Below are 20,195 nucleotides of genomic sequence, written 5' to 3'. Positions count from 1 at the left end.
ACCATATAGGTGTAAAGTACCTATCGTCATGGTTATAATAATAAATAAATATATATATAGATATACACACTTGTCACATGACCATGAAACTGTTGTCATTATGGAGAATTTGTTGAAATAACTGATGCTGTCTTACATAATTGAGTCCACAAAATATATCTAATGCTTGCTCAAACAACCTCTGAGGTTATTATTTATTGGAGGATGTTCTGGCGATGCTCAGCACTACCTAAGAACGAGTAGCTGCTTGCTCAGTATTTTCACATACGACTGCTCTCTGCCAAAAAGAGAGACGAGATAAGAGAGTTAGCAATCAGGAAATTTTCTTAATTTTGATAACCTGGATCTTCACGACATAAATCATAGTTGCTGATACAGGCAGATAATGTCATGTCCACCTGCTTATTTACACAGCATTATGCAGCTTCTGTACAGCAGAGTAGCAGCGCAACACTAGCAGGCTGAGGGGGATAAAACTGAGTGCAGTAAAGAAAGGCTCAGCTTTTGGCCAGATTTATTGAAGCCAAAACTTTGCTGTTAAGACAAAAACCTCCTCGCACATCTCTAATGGGAGATACCAATCAAGCTACATTTTAGCTTCAAAGATCAGGCGGGCAATCACTGAAAAATAAGGACCAAATTAAGACCAGCCACATATGTCCGCGTGGTGTGAAAGCAACTTAAGATATTAAGGAAAATGTTATGTTATACCTATGTTTTATCACCCAAAAAAGGTTACCTTTTTCAAAGAGCCTCACCTCCTGAACTGAAGTCTGGGTTCTAACACAAAAAACATGCATATTTAGTCCCAGCTAAAGAAATAACAACAGCTGGTTATAGGCTAATTTAATGCTATGTAACATTAGGCTTAAATGCCCTAACAATACCACTTTCCCACTAGTAAACTGTTTGGTTACATTCTCACATCATATGAGAGTTTATTCACCAAGTGTTAGAGTCCAACAGCGTTATTCACTTCAAAGCTGGTTTCACTAACAGCAGCTAACAGAGGCTAACAGCAGCTAATACAGGCTAACAGCAGCTAACAGAGGCTAACAGCAGCTAATACAGGCTAACAGCAGCTAACAGCAGCTGCTGTTACAGCCAGAGAAAATAGACGTGGACACCAGCTGAGCAAAGTTTTCTGGTTCTGTTTTGTTATCAGCTGAAGTTAACAGCGGACAGACAGCCTCTAACTCTGAATTATTAAATTGGGAAGGCTACGAAAACAAAATTAAGTTGACTGCAGTCAGTGGTGGTAATAGTGAGATTTTACACACTATACTTTTAAGGTAGGTTAGAGAGCAACAGTACAATGTTGTTTTGATGTAGTTGTCAGTGCTAATATTCAGAAAGCCCAAAAACAACAGCTAGAAAAGTAGGATTCAGCAAAAGTAGAATTTGTGCTATGTGAGCGTTTAGCTAACAGGTAGAATATGTAGCACAAAGAAAACAAGAGCTTGTGTGTGTGTGTGTATGTATGCTTGCTTGTGTAACTGCGCAATTTGGAGGGCAACAGAGCAGGAGCTACACAAAACATACACATATTTTGACAACAAAGAAATTTAGCAATAATTATAGCCAAGACCGCAAACAAAAAACTCAATGACACATACTTGAATATCACTTGTTTTGTCTTTCTTTCTCTTTCTCCCTCTCACTGTCAAACTAAAATTTGAATGTCCCTTGATGGCGTGACAAGAAAATTGCCATTATAGTTATACAGAGGTTGTTTACATTCATCTGCAAAGAGTACATGAAATAAAACGATAATGCTAAATTGACACTAGCGTAGGTGGACGATATTTAAAAGAAAGAGGCTCTGTCATTAAGTGACAGCCCATAAAGTCACAAACTTAGGTGGTCGGTGAACAATGAGGAAGCTAATAGGGAGAGAGTGAAAGAAGAAGACTGCTGAAGTTAAATCAGAGAGAGGGGGAGAGGAGAAAGGGACACGTGTCAGATGAGGGAGACAAAGTGACAGATGTGAGGGGAGAGTGGCACAAAAGGACAAAGTCAAATAAGGAAACGAAAAGAAAGATAGAGGAAGAGGCATAAAAAGAGGTCTGGGATAACTGCTCTCCTGTCGGCTTGTGCCCCTGTTGCTAGGTTACCATCCGTAGATGAATGGGTTAAAGCATCTGAGGAGCGACAGTGACATAGTTTAGCTGATCTCCATCAGCCCATACACACACAAAAAATGGAGCAACTGTGTGCAACCCTAGATTTAGATTTAGATTTTGCCACTGAAGATCTACATGCAAACAAACTCACATCAAGAAGATAAACACTCCACAGACAGAAAGTCCAAACATGGACTGAGCGAAACCTGTGCCAAGTCTGGGAACGCATGTGTTCAGATTTTTTTCACTGCCAGACATGCTTATAGGATAAACACACGATGGAGTCACTAAAAACCATAACGTACCACAATCTTAACAACGTTCCCGTGAAACAAACCTTCCAGTAACATTGTGAAACTTAAACTATCTGAATATTTTGACGAGGTTTTTCCAGCGAAACGGTCTCCGCACATGCACTTTGTGGTAAAAAAAAAAGCCACTACTAAAAGCTGATCCACTACAAAAGCCCATGCAAACAGAAGGAGAGCCACATTTGCACAAATGTTTAAGCAGACCTCGATATACAATATTAAACTGTAACATTTCCATTAGGGAAAATAGATGTGTGTAAAGACAATAAACAGAAACAGAAGAAATACATAAAGAAAATAAGTGTAGTTTTAATAATAATAAGAAGAATACAAATGCTAATGAAACAGTGCAAAGAATAAATATAGTTCCTAGCATTTGCCTTTTAGGTTTATCTTTTCTTCTTTAGTTATATGTGATATAGTGTGGATGATTGTCCTATTTTTCCCATGCTGCATGCAGTATTGCAACATACTATGAGAACACTGCCATTCCCACTCCTAATAATATCACAAATAACAAGAAGCACTCCGAGAGCACAAACTCCACCGAGGCAGCTCACTCTCTCTCAGTATTTACTTTTACGGGAATAGGATTATATTTTGAATATTTAATTCGTTTTCTTTGTTCTTTTTAAATGTACTTTAAGTAGTGCAGTACAAATCACATAAGCAAGACAGATGTTTACTTTGATTGCATAAACACTATGTAGGAGCAGGTAATGGATATTCTGTACTGATTTATAAATAACTAGACATGAATAACTTCAGCTTACTACCAAATATTATACTACAGTATATTTCTAACTAACTAAGCAGCTCATTCTTTTTCTCTGACACTTGAAAAACACATTTTGTTGTGAACTTGAAAAAATGTCACTGTGGGATTAGAGGTCAAATGTGACATGATCTTTTATCAAAGTTTGACCCTGTTTGACCTTAAAGAGGAGCGCAGAGGTCCCGGGTAAGAGCATATTAAGAATCGCCACAAATCTTTCCCTATATGCCTATATGTTGGTGGTGGTCAGAGGGCCCAGTGGCGCCAGTGTCCGGCAGCCTCGTCTCTGTCAGTGCGCCCCAGGGTGGCTGTGGCTACAGTGTAGCTTGCCATCACCAGTGTGTGAATGTGTGTGTGAATGGGTGGATGACAGGTTGTGTAAAGCGCTTTGGGGTCCTTAGGGACTAGAAAAGCGCTATACAAATACAGTGTCACATGATACTGTGGTGTCACTGTATCATAAAACTGCCCTTCCTTCCCTTCATTCATTCATATCCTAATGATATAAATAATTAATGTGATTGCTCCTTTTTCTCTTTCTGCAGTTGTTTTCACACTCGCCAAACTTTAAACTGATATTTTGAGTGCAAATAATTGGCTGAAAAAGATACAAAACACAGTAAACAAGCTTAAATATTCATATGTCCTAATAGGGCTGCTCAATTAATCGAATTTTAATCACGATTACGATCTGGGCTTTCAACGATCATTAAAAATGACTGAGCCGATTATTAGCCCCTCCCTCATTTATCCGCGACACCTTAAAGGCTGGTCCGTGAAAATATTGTCGGGCATAAACCGGTCCGTGGCGCAAAAAAGGTTGGAGACCGCTGATTAAGAGGACCCGAGGGAAGCTCGGAAAGCTAAGCAGAAGTTATTTGGAGAGGAGAGTGACTGCCGTTGGTTGAAAAGAGAGGTAAAAAAAACTTCAGTGGTGTTGCACACTATTTTATATTATTTTTTAAAGTCATTATTCAATACGTTGTTATTGTTAACCCTTTAAAGCCGGTCAGAGCAGCACGCTCTGTTTTGTGTAACTATTTTTAAATCCCTGTAGAACCTGAAGTGTAAGCTAGCGCAATAATTTGTTTTGCATATGAAACTTACATCTTATGCCATCAGCTTGTCCTCGGTCACGGTTTCCTTCCACATAAATTGCATAAAAAGCGCTTGCAGGAACAAAAACATAATATTCCAGAAACACGCTTTGCCGATCCGGGGCCCGTTCTTCGTACCTCGCTAAGTAGGTTAGCTGGATTAGATTGTTGACGATTTCGCGTGATCCTGGATCGTTCGGTTCCCCGAAGCTCATCCGGGACTTGCTGCCATAGCAACAGAGCCGTAAGCGTAAACCTGCTCGGGAGCAGGTTTACTTTATGTAAACAGGATTAGATCGCGGCCACGCAGGTATGTCCGCTTCATTTATACGAAAGCAACAGCGATATTCCACCACTGTTTCACCATAAATAAATAACATCAATGTAACTAAAGACAATGCAGCACCTGATCCATTTATTGATTTCACACAGATACATACAGGTCATTTCCTAAAAAAGGGAAATGTACTATTAACATTCTATTACATGTATGTGATTATTTCAGATGTAATTCATATTTCAGAGTAGTAATTGTAAATTACTTCGTGTAATCAAGATGAGAGACCACGGCTATAAAAGCGAAGGTGGATTTGGGAAGTCTGTTGCAGCCATGTCCTGTCCGTTTACGCGAGCCACCCATTGCGGAAGGTGCAAGATTGATAAGGAGAGTCCTCAGAATCCAGCGTATATTGCGGGACAGACAGGATCCTTTAGCTCAGCGCGACAGTGTGCTCATAGAGAGATATCGATATTCCCGTGAGGGTATTATTCACTTAACCAACTTGTTGACGATGGGGTGCAGGACCACCACCTGTCTTTTTTTTGCTCTGCCCTTTTCTTGGTTGCTGTTATGAACAAACAAACAGATTATTTCAGGGTCTCTTTCCAAGAGACGAAAAGCAATATAAGTGATAAATATTACCATTCTGTAGAATATTCTTATTTCACTTTTACTTGTTCCCATGTTCTAGTGGGTCCTGTTGTGGCTCTAATGTGTAAGGGGATATAATATAACATAATATAATATAATGTAATATAATATTGGATAATATTGGATAATATAGTGTAATATAATAAATCTACCCTACCGCCTACTGGTGTTGGCCAGAGGGGCCGATGGCGCGATATGGCAGCCTGGCTTCTGTCAGTCTGCCCCAGGGCAGCTGTGGCTACAACCGTAGCTGCCTCCACCAGTGTGTGAATGTGAGAGTGATTGAATAGTGGCATTGTAAAACGCTTTGGGTGCCTTGAAAAGCGCTATATAAATCCACTCCATTATTATTGTTATTATTAAATTACTTACGAGTTTAATTTGTCAGCAACTTTCTGCCAGCCCTCTCTCCTTGCTTTTGCAGCCTTTGCAGTGTTCCCTTGCGTTCTGATTAAACTCTGAAACTCCTGAAATCCCTCACTCAAGAGTTCTTGCTCTGCTGCCGAAAAATACCGAGCGCTCTCCTTCGACATTTTCGCCGACCAATCAGAGGGTTGCCGATCAATGTTTCTACTATCGATGCGTAGCCCCTTTTACGACACCCAGTGATCTCACATTACTTCATCCAGCTGTACTAATCGTCAACAGCAGGTGTGTTCGGAGAACCGGATTAGCGAGCTCACGGTTAGCGCGATGATTTGGTCTTGGATGTGTCATTTGATCTTGGATGTAGTAAGCGACGTACGAAGAACGGGCCCCCGATCAGCTTTTCGTAACACTTGGCACATTGAAACAGACGTCACCGCTAACTATCACATGTCCGCCATTTCCTGCCCGAAACCGGAAGTGATGTCATTTTCGCGGAAAATGTAGTTTTTTTTAACTTGTAGGCCTTAAAAGCCTATACTGGTCATGTTTGACTTTTCCGAATAGTTTCTGGGATGCTTAGAACTCGAATTGCACTGCTGGAAATAGTTTATTTTGATGCACCTGCTGTTTTCTTTGCAAATTTGCATCATAGGATTGTTTTTGTTTTTCCTGCAGTATATAAAAATTGCTGTATCTCCAAAATAAAACTATGAAGACACTCAAAATAAACTTTTTTGTATTTAAAGTTTTGAGGGATAAACCTCTTAAATTTCTCCAAGTAGAAATATATGTTAAAAAACAAAAACAATTTTCAATTTTTTTGTAGTTTATTGCACTTTTTTGCAATTAATGTAGTTACTATGGACTTAATGCATACATATTATTAAAATATGGGCTATAACAGTTGTATAGCAACTTGAAATGCTCCCACAAATGGCACTACAACATGTAAAAAAATAATATAAGCTCTGGCGGACTTGGTTCTATAGTAGGTCTTAAAGGGTTAAATAAATATCGTCAAATAATCGCGATCTCAATTTCAATGAAAATAATCGTGATTATCATTTTTGCCATAATCGAGCAGCCCTATGTCCTAATATTATCCTTCTATAGCTTTTGCAGTAATACTCTTAATATTATGAAGTGTAACTGACAAACAGCATGGACTCTGAACATTACTCATCCCTTATTTTTTGTTTTAATTTTCTAATTCCAGTTCGTCTCGCACCCCTGTCAGTTTCACTTCCTCATTTTGTTTGTTTTCCTGACAGTTTTTTGTGACACCTGCTTTCAATTAGCCTGCCAGTCTCTCCTCTACCTGATGTGTAGCTCTTCCTGTTTGCCACACTGTCTTGGTCCTTCCCAGTCAAGCGCTCCAACATTTTGTTTATCTTTCTTCTTTTCCCCCATTTGACCATTGCCTACTACTTTTTTTTCCTCTGTCCTTTGCATGCTCTTTTGCTTTGCTTGTCCAGGATTTTGGACCTCATTCTCTATTTTTCCTGAGTCTTTTTTCCTGTCCTGAGTCAAAAAACAAAAACAAAAACCAAATTATATCATACTTTCCTCAGTTTTGCAACAAAACCATCATGCAGTTGCATCCCTTTTCAAAGAAAGTCTTTCAAACCCACAATAGAAGCACAGCAGCTTCTGTTCCCCAGCAGTTAGTAATCCAGGTGGGCTATCACACCTACACACCATGACTCATGTTTTAGACATTTAGCTCATCTCATCATCATCACCAATTTGCCCTGAATGCAATAGATCGAGTTCAATTCGTAGATCACCTACGCTCCAGTCAGGCAACAATGAGCGATGCAAAGGTGCCGTGACAGTGATCATGTAGGAGACAAGTGTTGGGAGAGTAAGTCGTTTAAAAAGACGAGCCAAGGACTTTGAGTTTTGTGGTGGCAGTAAATTGGGTGGAAAGACTTAGCAAACACATTTGTGTTACAGCAATAAGAGCATGCTTAACTTTTATTTGATCAGTTGCCTGTAAAATCATGTTCAGGTAGCACGCATGACAGAAGGATTCACTCCAAGGTGATGCTGAAGCATAACTCCAATAAAACCATTCATCCTTATGTGTTTTGTAAATCTCCACACAGGAAGAAGCTGACCTGATTGAGCATGTTTAGAAAGTCCACAATCTACATTAATAAAGGATTAATAAAGGTTCCCCTTTTCAATGTCCAAGTGCCAGTCACCACAGGACAACCTAAAGAGAGCCAATGTCCCAGTGGGTTAGAGCTACTCTGATGGCACAAGAAACCTCTATCCACTTTTAGGCATATGGTTATAATGTTCTATGCATGCTAACATTGTGCTAGCACACATTTCAGATGACGCTGATGAGCTGATTAGATTTTTGTCTGACATTTACTTATAAAACGACAACAAAAGGAAAACTACACCAGGTGACACTAAAGGAAGAACTGTGGTGCCAAAGGTCAAAGGTCACGCAGGAGGCAGGGACACCAAATTTCAGTACTTTATTAAATAAATTAAATACTGTGGAAATACTACAAATAACAGAGCTCATGTCATGCACAGCCATTCTGAGATGACGTCAAATTAGCAAAAGATTTAACTGAAAAACCATCTAACACACTAATGTTCACAAAGCTACCTCCTAATTCAAAGCAAGCTAGAAAAAACCTGATATCTACCTGGTGATTGAGTTGAATTTTTTCACATTCGGCAACCAATTGCACCTTGTGTTGACTACATGGTTGCCCCGAGCCTGAATGTATTGCTCACTCACAACATTTTTGATTGCAATGTGATTGCAACCTTTCTGCAGTCACTCTCAGAGAGCTTGTTGGAGGTTTGCAAATAATTATTGTCTAATTTCTAAATGCACATCAGTCTGAATAAGTCTTTGTCAATGAGCACAACTCCAGGAGGCTTGACTCAACAGGCTGCCAACTGGTTGTACTGGTTATATTCTTACAGAGCAGAAAAGTTGTTCAGCATATCGCAAAAACTGCAGTTAAAAATGAACAGTAATACTGTTAGAAATTGCAGTAATATTGTATTGTGAGTGATGTTTCATGATAACATCATATCGTGGAGTGTTCGGTGATTCCCACCTCTAGTAACCACCACAAAAGTGCTGCAATGTTTCCATGAAGCTGCTTCGTTTATTTTGCAAATCTAAAGAGGAAGGATCTAAATTTGGGTACTGTGTACACACTGTCCAGTCTCTTTTTTTGTTTAAGATGTCAAACAAGACTGACCCACATGGACTGTCTGGTTTGCCCTGATATGGCTCCAAGGTGTCACCGTGGCAACGGGTGTAGAATTGCCGCAAATGTCAGCAGCAAGGACAACCAAGCCCTGAAGGAGATCGTCTGTCAATGTGTAACTGAAAGTGAGTACGAGCACACACAGACACACACTAATACAAACAAACACACTCTCAGTGATCAGAGACTTGATGTGTGAAAGTGGATCAGAGCAAAAGGAGCTAGTCCTCAGTGGCAAGTAAAATTAGACTTTGTTTCACACACGCACACACACAGACACGCACACCTGTGGAATAACATGTGCACTCACAGAGATACAGCAGATAGCCACCTCTGACAGGCTGATGAAAAACCACAATTTTAAGCTCAGCTTCTTGACTTTCTCTCTTATTCTGTATAAAACTGAACATGCAGTGGTACACACACATGCTGACATGAAACACACTCTCAGATATGTTCACACATTGGTAGATGCGTGCGTGCACACACACACACACACGCGCGCGCACGCACATGTCGGTTCTTTAATGTGCTCAACTTTAAAACTGAGAAGAGGAAGTCATGGGAGGAAACATACTGGGTGTTACAGTGAAATGACTACGTGAGAACACTTACTACAAACATGGTCTTAGGGTGCAAAAGTTACCAAACTGCAAGTGAAAAACTGAAACTAAAAATTTCAAACAGCAAATTAAAAAGACTTTAGCCTCTGTGCATTTCCTGTGTTCAAATGTAAACATCTGAGCAGCACTACTCCTCTTAAAGTCAATAAATGTTGATATGATTATGACAACACGCGTATAACCACTTGGTGAATTCACTTTTTCAACATGTTTTCTGTTCCTGTATTTACATTTACACCTATGTTGGACACAAACGCTTTATTCTCGGGAGTCAAAATAAATGCAGTAGTAGAATAAAATTCGATAAAATAAAATAAAAATAAAAAACAGCAGCATCTTCTCCAGTAGCAATAAGCCGAGTGAGACTTCCCACCTAAAACATATGATTCATATTATGTTGCAGTGTGCCATGGGCTTAAGCTGTTTAGGAAGCAAGCTTGTTGTGTCTGAATAACACAGGGGAATGATGGAGAAATCAATGCACTATAATGCTGCAATATTTTTGGCCCTATCAATAAGTCGACTGTGGCTCGCTTTCAGAGCTATACCCACTACAGAGGCATGGCACAAGAGCCCGCACAATAGTGTTATATAACAGGAAACTCTTGAAAATGGTACGCGTCTTTTACGCTCGATCACTTCATTCCACTATCTCGACAAAAACACCTCGGCCTCTGTCACTTTTTAAACCTTACCTTTATTCTGCTGATTTCCACCGTTCTCCCTTCACACTCCCACGCGTTCAGCCCTCCCTCCTCTTCCAACCCCTTTTCACCACTTCCCCCCTCCATCCATCCACCTATCCATCCATTCATCCATCCTATTTGTTGGTACTCTCAGTGGAACACTTTTGCTATTTATAAAAGCATCAAAGCCCACAGCTTCCAGCACACAGCCACTTGAGAGAAGAAGGGGAGATAGAGAAAGAGGTGGGGGGTAGAGAGGGAGGACTAGTAGACACAAGGAGCAACACGGGCAAAGAAGGACCACGGAAAGCTAGAGATATGTGTAAGTAGGGGAGGAATAAAAATGAATGCACAGGATGTGAGTTAGAGAGGAAAGACCTGTAGGTGAAAAGAAAATGTTGGCGTCTACAGGGCTTAACGGAGGAAAAAACAGCACACTGGATTACAGATGTTCTTAACCACTTTCGTTCATGCAGGATCTCAGTGATCTCACCATCAACGCGACGCGTGCTCATCCGTGTCCGTGCATGAAAACCCAGTGTTTTTATATGTGCGCGTGTGTGCATATGTGTGTGTCTGTGTGTAGGAGGCAGGTTGCAGATCCCGAGACCTCCCACCCACACAGGTTGGAGTTGCAGAAGCACCTGAGCTGCATTCGCCATAGCCGACAGACACTGGTGTTTGCAAATATTCACTAAGTCATTTGAACCTGAACAGACTCATGAAAAGCCAGAAGACGTATTATGTGATTCCAGAAGAACTGCGGGCACCGTGCCCAACAACAGCTTTATGGTAGATGGTGAAAGCCAGAGACCACTCGGTTAAACTCGCGCACAAAAGACGGCATGAGTCAAAGGGAAGCTTGAATAGAGCCCTTGAATGGTGCTTTTTATATACATTTTTTTCCCCGTTTGAAAAGCGCTAATAGCTGCAGCAAACAACACCTTTATGGGCTTGTTTTAAGTGCAATCTACACTCTGTGCCTACACCATTTCATCTTCCCTCTCTCTCTCACCTCTTTTCTACCTCTTCTTCCCTGTCCATTATCTTCTCTGCCTGGCAAAAAATATCTCCCACCTATCTGCTGGAGTGTCATTCCAGCATACCTTTTTCTCTCATTTTCAACCATTTGCGCTGGTTTAATTTATTCCACTTTTTTTTTTTAGAGTAGATTAGTGCAGAACCAGACCATTTTACCTCTTTGCAGTTCTCTTTATTCAGAGCAGATTCTTTCAAATCAAACGCACACAAAAAACCTCACTTTTGACTTAATGATATCATCAGCAACACAAATAGCACAGCAGTGTGTGTATCCAGGCGTCACACTGCAAAATGATTACATACGGGACGCTAAATATAAACATTAAATAAATTATGCAGAACTTGGTGTGCGTCTCCTCTATATCTGTGCTAATTTATCCTTCCTCTATCTTTATAAATTCCTCTTTCTTTTGGCCTTAGCTTCATGTCTTCAAGTGAGTACGGTATATTCTTGATAGGTTTCATTATTACAAAAACTGAAGGATAACTAAATATTTCATACTTTTCCCCCCCTGCAAACACACAGTCCTCCTCTTCCTACGCCCTTCCCACTCACTGTCTCCCCCTTTCCTGACTCCTTCTCTTCCCTCTATGAATTCCACCCCCACTTCTTCATTATGCCTTTCTTTGCTTCTGCCTCCACCCTTCTCATCTCATCATGCTTATCTTCCATCCTTTCAGCCGTTTTCTCTGTTCTCCATCTAATTCTCTGTCTTTCCCTCCTTATTCCCCTAGTTGCAATGTTTACCACACTTCCTGCCACTCACTGTCCCTTCCACCCCTCTCGAGCTCTCCAAAGGGATAATTTGTCCATTAAGTCTGTGAGGAAACAGTGGAAGATACTCAACAGCCTGTTACAAACTGAAACCCTACTCATTATTAACATGCTCATTTAGGAACACGTGTAGACACACACACACACACACACACAAGCAGAAACCAATCACGTGGAAGCATTAGCACAGGCACAGTTTTGCACAAGCAGCCATTAAGGAAATAAGTGCTCACCAGCTTATTAAATGGAACACGAGGCACGTGCATGCACACTCACTCCCGACTCAAAGAAGTAGGGAATACGCTCAAAAATCGCACAAACGTGGAAGCGCGCTTCTTAGAAATACCACATTGCATAACACAAGCTGCTGCTGCCCTTTGAATCCCACAGTCTCTCTAGTGTATGGACAACAAAACGGCAGAATCCCACTGAGGCATTACAGTTTATTGTTTACAGCAGCAACACTACCGAGGCAGTCAGCTGCTCCAACCCGCAACACTTGATACCGAGACGCACAAAATGCAAAACAGAACCAGCCTCTTTATTCATGTGTGCAGTAATATTAGCTGCAATTCCAACAGATGGGAGTGCCTTGGTGTTTAATTCTTTATTAATAGTCATAGGAAAAAAGCAAAAAACAAACAAACAAGAATTAAAAAATACTGTACGCTCTATTTGTCTCATCAGCCTGTGTCTGTTTATAATCGATTCACCCTGACTCTACCTTCATGATGACGAACTCAAAATCTCTGGGGCTTGGACTGCTGTTGGACAAAACGTGGAATTGGGCTTAATTGGATTTAACTTAAATTTAGGCTCTGGGAAATTTGGATATTCGTCTACATTTGCCGAGAGCTGATAGACAACAATGAGGGGCCAGGGCACAGTCACCAGCTTGAGCTGACCGAGCATAACCACAGTAATGTGGTTTGTGAACTTCCACCATGAACCCTCCGCTCTGGCAATTTGGCTACTGCTGTCTTGTTTTTTGTTTTGTTGGCCTGACAAGCAAGAGGTTGATGTCACTGAGAAACTGAGGGTAACAAGCCAGCGGCTTGTCAATCACAAGGTAATCCTGCCCTAAAGCAAAGCCTGCTGTATTGAGCTCTTTGATTTACAAGATGAACACTATGCTGTGTTAAATAAGATTTAAGACAGGCAATTTATATCATAAGCACATAAGGAGAGTGTGTACAAAGACAATAAATTAGGTGAGAATTTAAGGTTATTTTCCAATAATCGTACATAACGTACATCTTTTTGCAGCTATGGCAGTCGCCCTCTGCTGACCATTAAGTCATATAAATAAGTTTTATTTAATTTATTAATAGAAATTAATTAATAAGACCACAGGTTTAAGGCATGTTTGCATTGGATTCACTTGTCAGACAAGAGTCCTGGACTGTGAAGCAGGATGTCGGCTAAATGAGGTACCTGGACGTCCCAACAGACACTAACGTTCACCATCTGAGGATGAAATTTAAATCACTCAGACCTGAGCGAACTTTAGCAGACAGGTTTAGGTGAAAGTAGGGGTTACTGTAGCTCAGGAGGTAGAGCAGGTCATCTGCTAAACGCAAGGTTGGTGGTTCGATCCCTGCAAGCCAAATATCCTTGGGCAACCCGAGTTGCCCCAGCTCTCTAATGCATCCGATGCCTCCATAGGAAAGCACTGAGAAGCTTAAACAAGAAGAAAGCACTTGTGTGAATGGGTGAATGTGGCTTCGGTAGAGGTATCAGTCCTGTCTTCCAGGTAAGAGATCAGCATACACAAAACTACCACCCACTGACTAATCTGCTCTATGGAAAATAACTTCAGCATTCCCAGAAGAGGACAGTAGCTTACAGAGAGTATTTGAACTCTTTTGGGTTTTCCTGATAAGCCATTACCATAACTGAGAGATTAAATAACTTCCAAACCATTTCATGCTTATGTAGTTATAAAGTGACATAAAACAGAGAAAAACAAACCTTTGCACTTGCTGACCTTAAATAAAATATGCAACTCATTTTGTCTACTTCTCATTTTAATTTTTTAAATATGTTCTTTACTTCCCCTTTGGCTGCCTGCACAGCTCTTTTTCGGTTCTTTGTCCGCAGCTGCATTTAGAGCAGGGTGTCAAACTGGACGGCTTTGAAAAATGAGAAGGAGGGGCAACAATTTGGAACTTTTAACTGTATTTTTATGAACTTTATAATTTTTTCCTGCTGATAAAGACTTCACCACTGTCATTCATACTATAATAAAGTAATTAAGTAATAGTTAAACAATTAAATGACAGAAAGGTTCCTTTGTTTCCAATATTTACTATACAAATGTCTTTTGTTTATTTCACAAAGGATATGCTGTTTCATAGTACAGGCCCCTGGAGAGTGTGAATATCTTATATGCAGTCTATGGTTTCAGAGCCTCCCAGTGGTATTTAACTATGTTCAGTGCATTTACTCAGTGTTACTGGGGATTCATCTGTGGTAAATCCACACCGTAGGTAGGTTATAACCTGCAAGCCCTCTGAAATCCTACCTGAGGATTTATGCTTCAGCAGGAAAGCTACATTGCAACCTCAAACCCCTCTGTAACCTACGATGTAACCTGACATACTCCTGTGCATTTCTGGCTACTTTTACACCACAGTTTTTGAATTTATGAGTTATAACAATCATAGGATTAATATAAGGGCTCACAAATATCAAGAAATTCCTGGAAAGAGATTGCTAAAACTATCAGAATGGATGTGAGGTACGAGGACAAAAAGTCCCAGCATTTTATTTTGTATCATAGCTGGCACCACCAGGACACAACCACATGGTTGGTAACACGTAATGCACCAGCGCAAGCACAAGTAGGTCATGCTGTAGGCCCAAGAAAATTCACAGCATAAGTCTAAATCAGCCGTCACACTCACCGACAACAAACATGTCACAACTATCATCACAACAAAGCACAGCTGAGACTGGCACTGGCACTGCACTCACAACCAGTGCTACCAGTCCAGTAACTACGTGGTGCTGTATTACGATGCTGACTGAGATTAAATATAAACATTATTTGGGAAATAATGCAAATCTTATTGAATTGTCATTCAAATGCAGTTCTCAAAAAAAGAGAGTCGAGAATTTTTTAGGGAGCTTTGTGCTAACACTGGTGGTAGTTTCAGTTCCAATTGATGTTGTTAACGATAGCTTTCCCTAACCAGTCGCTTCTGATAATGTGTTAACAACAAACAACAGCTAAATGCCGAAAAGCACTTAAAGTTATCTTTGCTAATGGGGGGAGAGAAATGATAGTGATGCATATCATTTCTCTCCCCCCAACTAACATCCAAACATCTGATCATTTGTGACGCAGACTCTATACCACATCCTTCGTTATCATAAATACCACCGCAAGCTGCTGCCTGCTGTTCTTTAAAACCAGCTACACTCTCTATTCTCATTCTTTGATTGTCATCTGACCATCTGCTTTGCAGCAATAAACAGGCATATATAATATCTGCAAACCCTCCATATCATATGGAGATAAATGTTCAAGGGTCAGACAGTCTGTGAGACGAGAATCACGAGGTGAGGAACAGGTGAACAAAGGAGTCGAGAGGAGAAAAAGAAAATCACAGCGATCAATCATAAAAATGGAAGCAGGAGATCGATTCATACACACCGTGTAGACCGGGAATGTCAAACTCCTTTTATAAAGCCCGCTTTGTTCTTATGTGGGCCGCACCAGTGAAACTCCAGTGTCAGTGTGAGATGTTTAATTACGCCTTTAATCAGTGAGATATTTAATATAAGACAAAGAATTTCAACAGGTAAAGTAAAGAAATGCTGGTGTTGCAAATGAAATAAATGTGTCAGCATGACTCTTTGAGCTTAATTTGTAAGGAGCAATGTGTAAAATCACAGAAATCCATAATTTAATTACTTTTCATGGGTCTGTGTAGGTTTTCAGTCATCCAGGTCATAATAATTTGAGGATTCCTTTCTTTCCAAGCTCCTTAGAATATTTTCATGGGCAGGAAAAATCCAAAATTTATGCCCTCTTTCACATTTTCCAAACCCAACCTGTGGGCTTTATTGGGGTCTTTGCTGGGCCAATTCTGGGTCCTTATAACTAACTTGTCCACTGTGGTCTATAGTGATTTATCTTTGAGAGCCATAAAAACCATTTCTCTAAAAAAAAAACGTGTAGTCACTGTGACTGGTATACTTGTCTTCATTCACATGAGCTCTCTCCTTCTGAATCTTCTAAAACTGCATGTTTTTGCGCGTCTGTCAAAGAAGCACGACCACGCAAGGCCAAGACGCAACCTAAACACTGATCCTCACTGCCAGTGAGCGGATGTGTTTCATGCGTGTATGAGTGCGTGTGACCTTGCGGAGGAATTCCCTTTCTCCCCGAGCTCTAAGGAAGTGATACCCTGTTCCAGACGGACAAAAGGGTCAGAGAGCAACTCAGGACACACAAAAACACCCACACACTTTTCCAAGGAGGAAAGTGCAAACTAACGATGAGTTCTCACTCACAACAACACGCAGCCATGATATTTTCCATTAGATAAATCTTTTCCTTTTATAATCATCCATTTAGCCACTAATCTCCTCCCAGCTCTGGTATCAGGACACACAGGTGTTTGCAGCACACACACTCCTTCCTCTCCAGAGGCGTTTAGGGGCTCCTGCAGTGCAACATTTCTTCCAACAAGCAGCACGGATGATATTGACCCGTTACATACACACATGGGACAATTACCAGATAACCTGCTGCTATGCTAAAGCACACCTCTTCCATCCCACAGCATATAGAGGGCTGCGTCTGAATGTTTCACTGTTGCTAGGAGACGTGAAAATCCTTGAGCATCCAGTTGGCAGTTAATACAGTGGAAAAAAAAACAAAACACAGACTTCAAACAAATTGAAAAATATAAATGCCAAAAAAGCACCTCCACATTTTTGCCACGTTCCTGTGGTCGTTTATATCATTTCCTGTGGCAAAGGCTGCAAACTCGGACACAGAGTCTGTCCACAGTACACTAGGAGACGACGGACAAGGTGAGGATGAGGGACAAAACTGGCAGGGAGGGATGAGAGAGGAAAGAAAAGTGCCTTTTTTTTTTGCATATAATTCAAATGTCAACCTCAACATAGAAGGTCGTAAATAAGGCCAATTCATTACTCTCTTGCTTTGAGGAGGGTTTTTTTCCAGTGTGACAAGTCAAATGGCACAAAATTACATACTTTTTCTGATGCAGACATACGACAAAACGTGACAAAAGGTTGTTTTTTTTCTGGTGAGAGTCTGCAAGGACATATTTCATGAGTCTAGATCACCTTCCTGCTGTCTACATATCTTTTCCCCACTGAAATGAAGAAGCAGAAACACAGTTCTAGGTTATTCTATTTAAAAGAGAAGCCAAGTCTGCAGCTTTGTTTACACAGAAAATTGGACATTTTCAACAAAGATGACATACTTTAAAATGTCAAAATTATCTTTGCCCGCTTATTCTGTTCATCAGATTTTATTTTTACTCCCAAAGGGTCGAGGTGTTATTCTTTGCTCTCATGAAATCCCAACATACTAGGACTTTAGACTGCTGTGCCTTTGATTAGCTGCACACCAGGGAGGCTGGCCGGCCTGTTGAGCTAGTTTTTACCTGACAAATGAGCTTTGGAAATGGTGCAAAAAATATAATGCACTGTACCACTTATATCTTTACCAAGTTCCTATTTTCTTTTGGGGTTTTTTTGTTGTTGTTGTTTCAATGAAAAACTGCTGTTACTTTCTTCAGTGGACGTTTCCTTCACAAACAAGAGCTTGGGATTTTCTCTTACTCTAGGAAAGGAAAATGAAAACCCAGGAGAAAAGGGTAGATGGAAAAAAGGGAGCTTGTAAGATGAGACAGGCAGAAATAAGAAAAAGGTAAAGTTGAACAGAAGAGAGGAAGGGGTGACAAAGTTTTCAATTCAGATTCAGTAGATCGGTGACAAATAATGTGTGCGTGTGTATTTAATTGTCCTACCTTGACACTGAAATCCCTGCTTCCCAAAACCCCTGTGAAGAGAACAAGCACACAGAGAAGTTAAAATGTGCATCCGCACACACACACACACAGAAAAGGAAAAAAACTGAACAGAAACTGAAACCTAATCGCTTAACCTTAAGATATCTCCATGGAAGCAAACGTTTAAAATGATGTTTCTGCCCAAAATAGCACACACACAACCACACACATGCACACACATACAGCAGTGAGGTTTGCAAGCACAGAGGTCGTTTAATTATCATGTAAACAGTTTGCTGGGCAGGTACTGAGGTTACATGCTGACACTGACAAACACCACACCTAGTCAGTGGTATGTGAAACGCTGAGATTCCCACAGGTGGACACACACATGCATAAACACACAAACACACACCCAGGCCAGCTGATTTTCATACAGTGACTAGAAATAGATAATCTCTCAGGGCCTGAAATCACTTGGTGCTCCCATTGTTCTTTTATCATTGTGCTTATTGACCTAGATAGATAGATAGATAGATAGATAGATAGATAGATAGATAGATAGATAGATAGATAGATAGATAGATAGATAGATAGATAGATAGATCATCATCTGGCCATTGACAAATTTAAAACGCTTTAGGGAACAGATAATAAATAGCCCTGGAGTATGGGGCTCACGGTCTAGTAAACCCCGGGGGGGCTGCAGGGTGACCTGTCTGCACAGGTGACTGACAGAAGAAACTGCAGGCGGAAGAGAAGGAGTGGGAGGAGGCGGAAGGCTGGACTTGTGTCAGGGCAACACTTTCTTGTTACCACTCAGGTTATCCGTGCTGGCAGCGCTTCATTCCTTCCTCTTTTTTCTTTTCCTGCTTTCTTTTCTCTCAGTTCCTCTGCCTACTTAATAGCATCAAACAGTGGTCTGCAGCTATTCTTTTTATATATAAAAAAAAAACTTTAGAGCTACCCACATATATTTCTCTAGCTTCCTTTCTGCCCTACCTAACGCATATAGTATCTACAAGTACAAAAATAAGACGGAAATCGGTCTTTATTTTTGCGAAAACTAAATCAAGTCCACCTCCCACTTCTTCTTCCTTTAAAAAAAACAGCATACATCATGATACCGATTCTTCTGTCCCTACTTTATTTATCCCTACCTTTTATTCCTTCTTTTGCACCACTCACTTAGCCTATATAAATAAAAAGTGCCTTATCTGTACACAGTAAATGGATTTACCGTCTTCTTTAACAGCACCAACACAAGCAGTGACTTAAGTTAAATACTTTTTCTTTTTAAAAAAATAAATAAATATGAACTCTAGGTCCATCCCTGTTCCAGCTCCTCACCAGATGAAGTCGGTGCAGTGGCTGCAGAAGGTGGGCTGCTTGAAGAAGCGCGCGATGAATTTGTGGTCCTTCACCTCGTGCACGTTCTTCTGCCGGAGAGCTCCCTGGCGCGCGAAGCCCCGCATAGGCTCGCGGGGTCCGTCCTCCCCATCACTGTTGGCCGCCGCCGAGTCTGCCATTCTCCCGGTGTTTTCAAGCAGCTGCCTTAATGGTTGTTGGAAATGAACTACCTCAAGTTGCAGGTGCCAGAAACAGACGCTCTCTGGAGAGGCGGAAAGTCTTTCTTTCGTGGGTTGTTCCGAGAGGAGGTGTTGTCGGCGGTGCTGGGACCAGCTTATGGATAGTTTTCGGTAGTTTGGTTATTTTTTTCCTTCTCTGATTAAGTTGTCTTGTCCTCCGGTTGAGCAGACGGCTGCCGCTACACTGCCTCCCCTCTGCTTCCTCCTTTTTTCTTCAAAGCGCTCTGACAGCAGAGAGAGCGAGCGAGCGAGAGAGGGAGAGGGACGTCAACTATTAACATTATCTCATTTGCTGTGGCAGCTCCAATAGAAGCAGCGCGCTTTAACTAATCTGAAATAGAAATGGTGTTCAATTTAGTTAAGTTCACCTCTGTTTATATAGGCACTTATACTGTAAGATAAACACCCGACAATAATGCAAAGAAAACACATTTGGCGACAGTGGGAAGGAAAAACTCCCTTTTGAAGGGAAGACGATTCTGTTATAAGGGTGGGCAGTCATGTGCAAAAGACCAAAGACAGGCTGTGGATAATAATAACAAGATTTTAACTGCAGATAGTGAGGAAGTGAAGAAGAAACACTAAGAGTGTTTTCACGCCTGCAGTGCTCAGTTTGTTTAAATAAAACTCT

General features: G+C 40.8%; 1 protein-coding gene across 2 annotated transcripts in view; it reads right to left on the bottom strand.

Moving 5' to 3' along the window:
- The window catches only part of prkcbb (protein kinase C, beta b), a 105,325-nt gene extending 85,507 nt beyond the window's left edge, over positions 1-19,818 (bottom strand). Inside the window, exons 1-2 of one of the 2 annotated variants that reach the window (XM_026165483.1) lie at positions 19,326-19,818; positions 17,994-18,025 (exon numbers count right to left, since the gene is read on the bottom strand). In XM_026165483.1, coding sequence (XP_026021268.1) covers positions 17,994-18,025; positions 19,326-19,504 — 211 coding nt within the window. In that variant the 5' untranslated portion in view covers positions 19,505-19,818. The remainder of the gene's footprint in view (positions 1-17,993; positions 18,026-19,325) is intronic. The other variant, XM_026165482.1, reaches the window with a different exon arrangement.
- Between the last annotated feature and the right edge of the window lie 377 nt (positions 19,819-20,195).

This window comes from Astatotilapia calliptera, chromosome 4 (genome assembly GCF_900246225.1).
Source record: "Astatotilapia calliptera chromosome 4, fAstCal1.2, whole genome shotgun sequence".
Lineage (NCBI taxonomy): Eukaryota > Metazoa > Chordata > Actinopteri > Cichliformes > Cichlidae > Astatotilapia > Astatotilapia calliptera.
The sequence above is the reverse complement of the archived record's forward strand: the minus strand, read 5'-3'. Positions and strand labels throughout refer to the sequence as shown.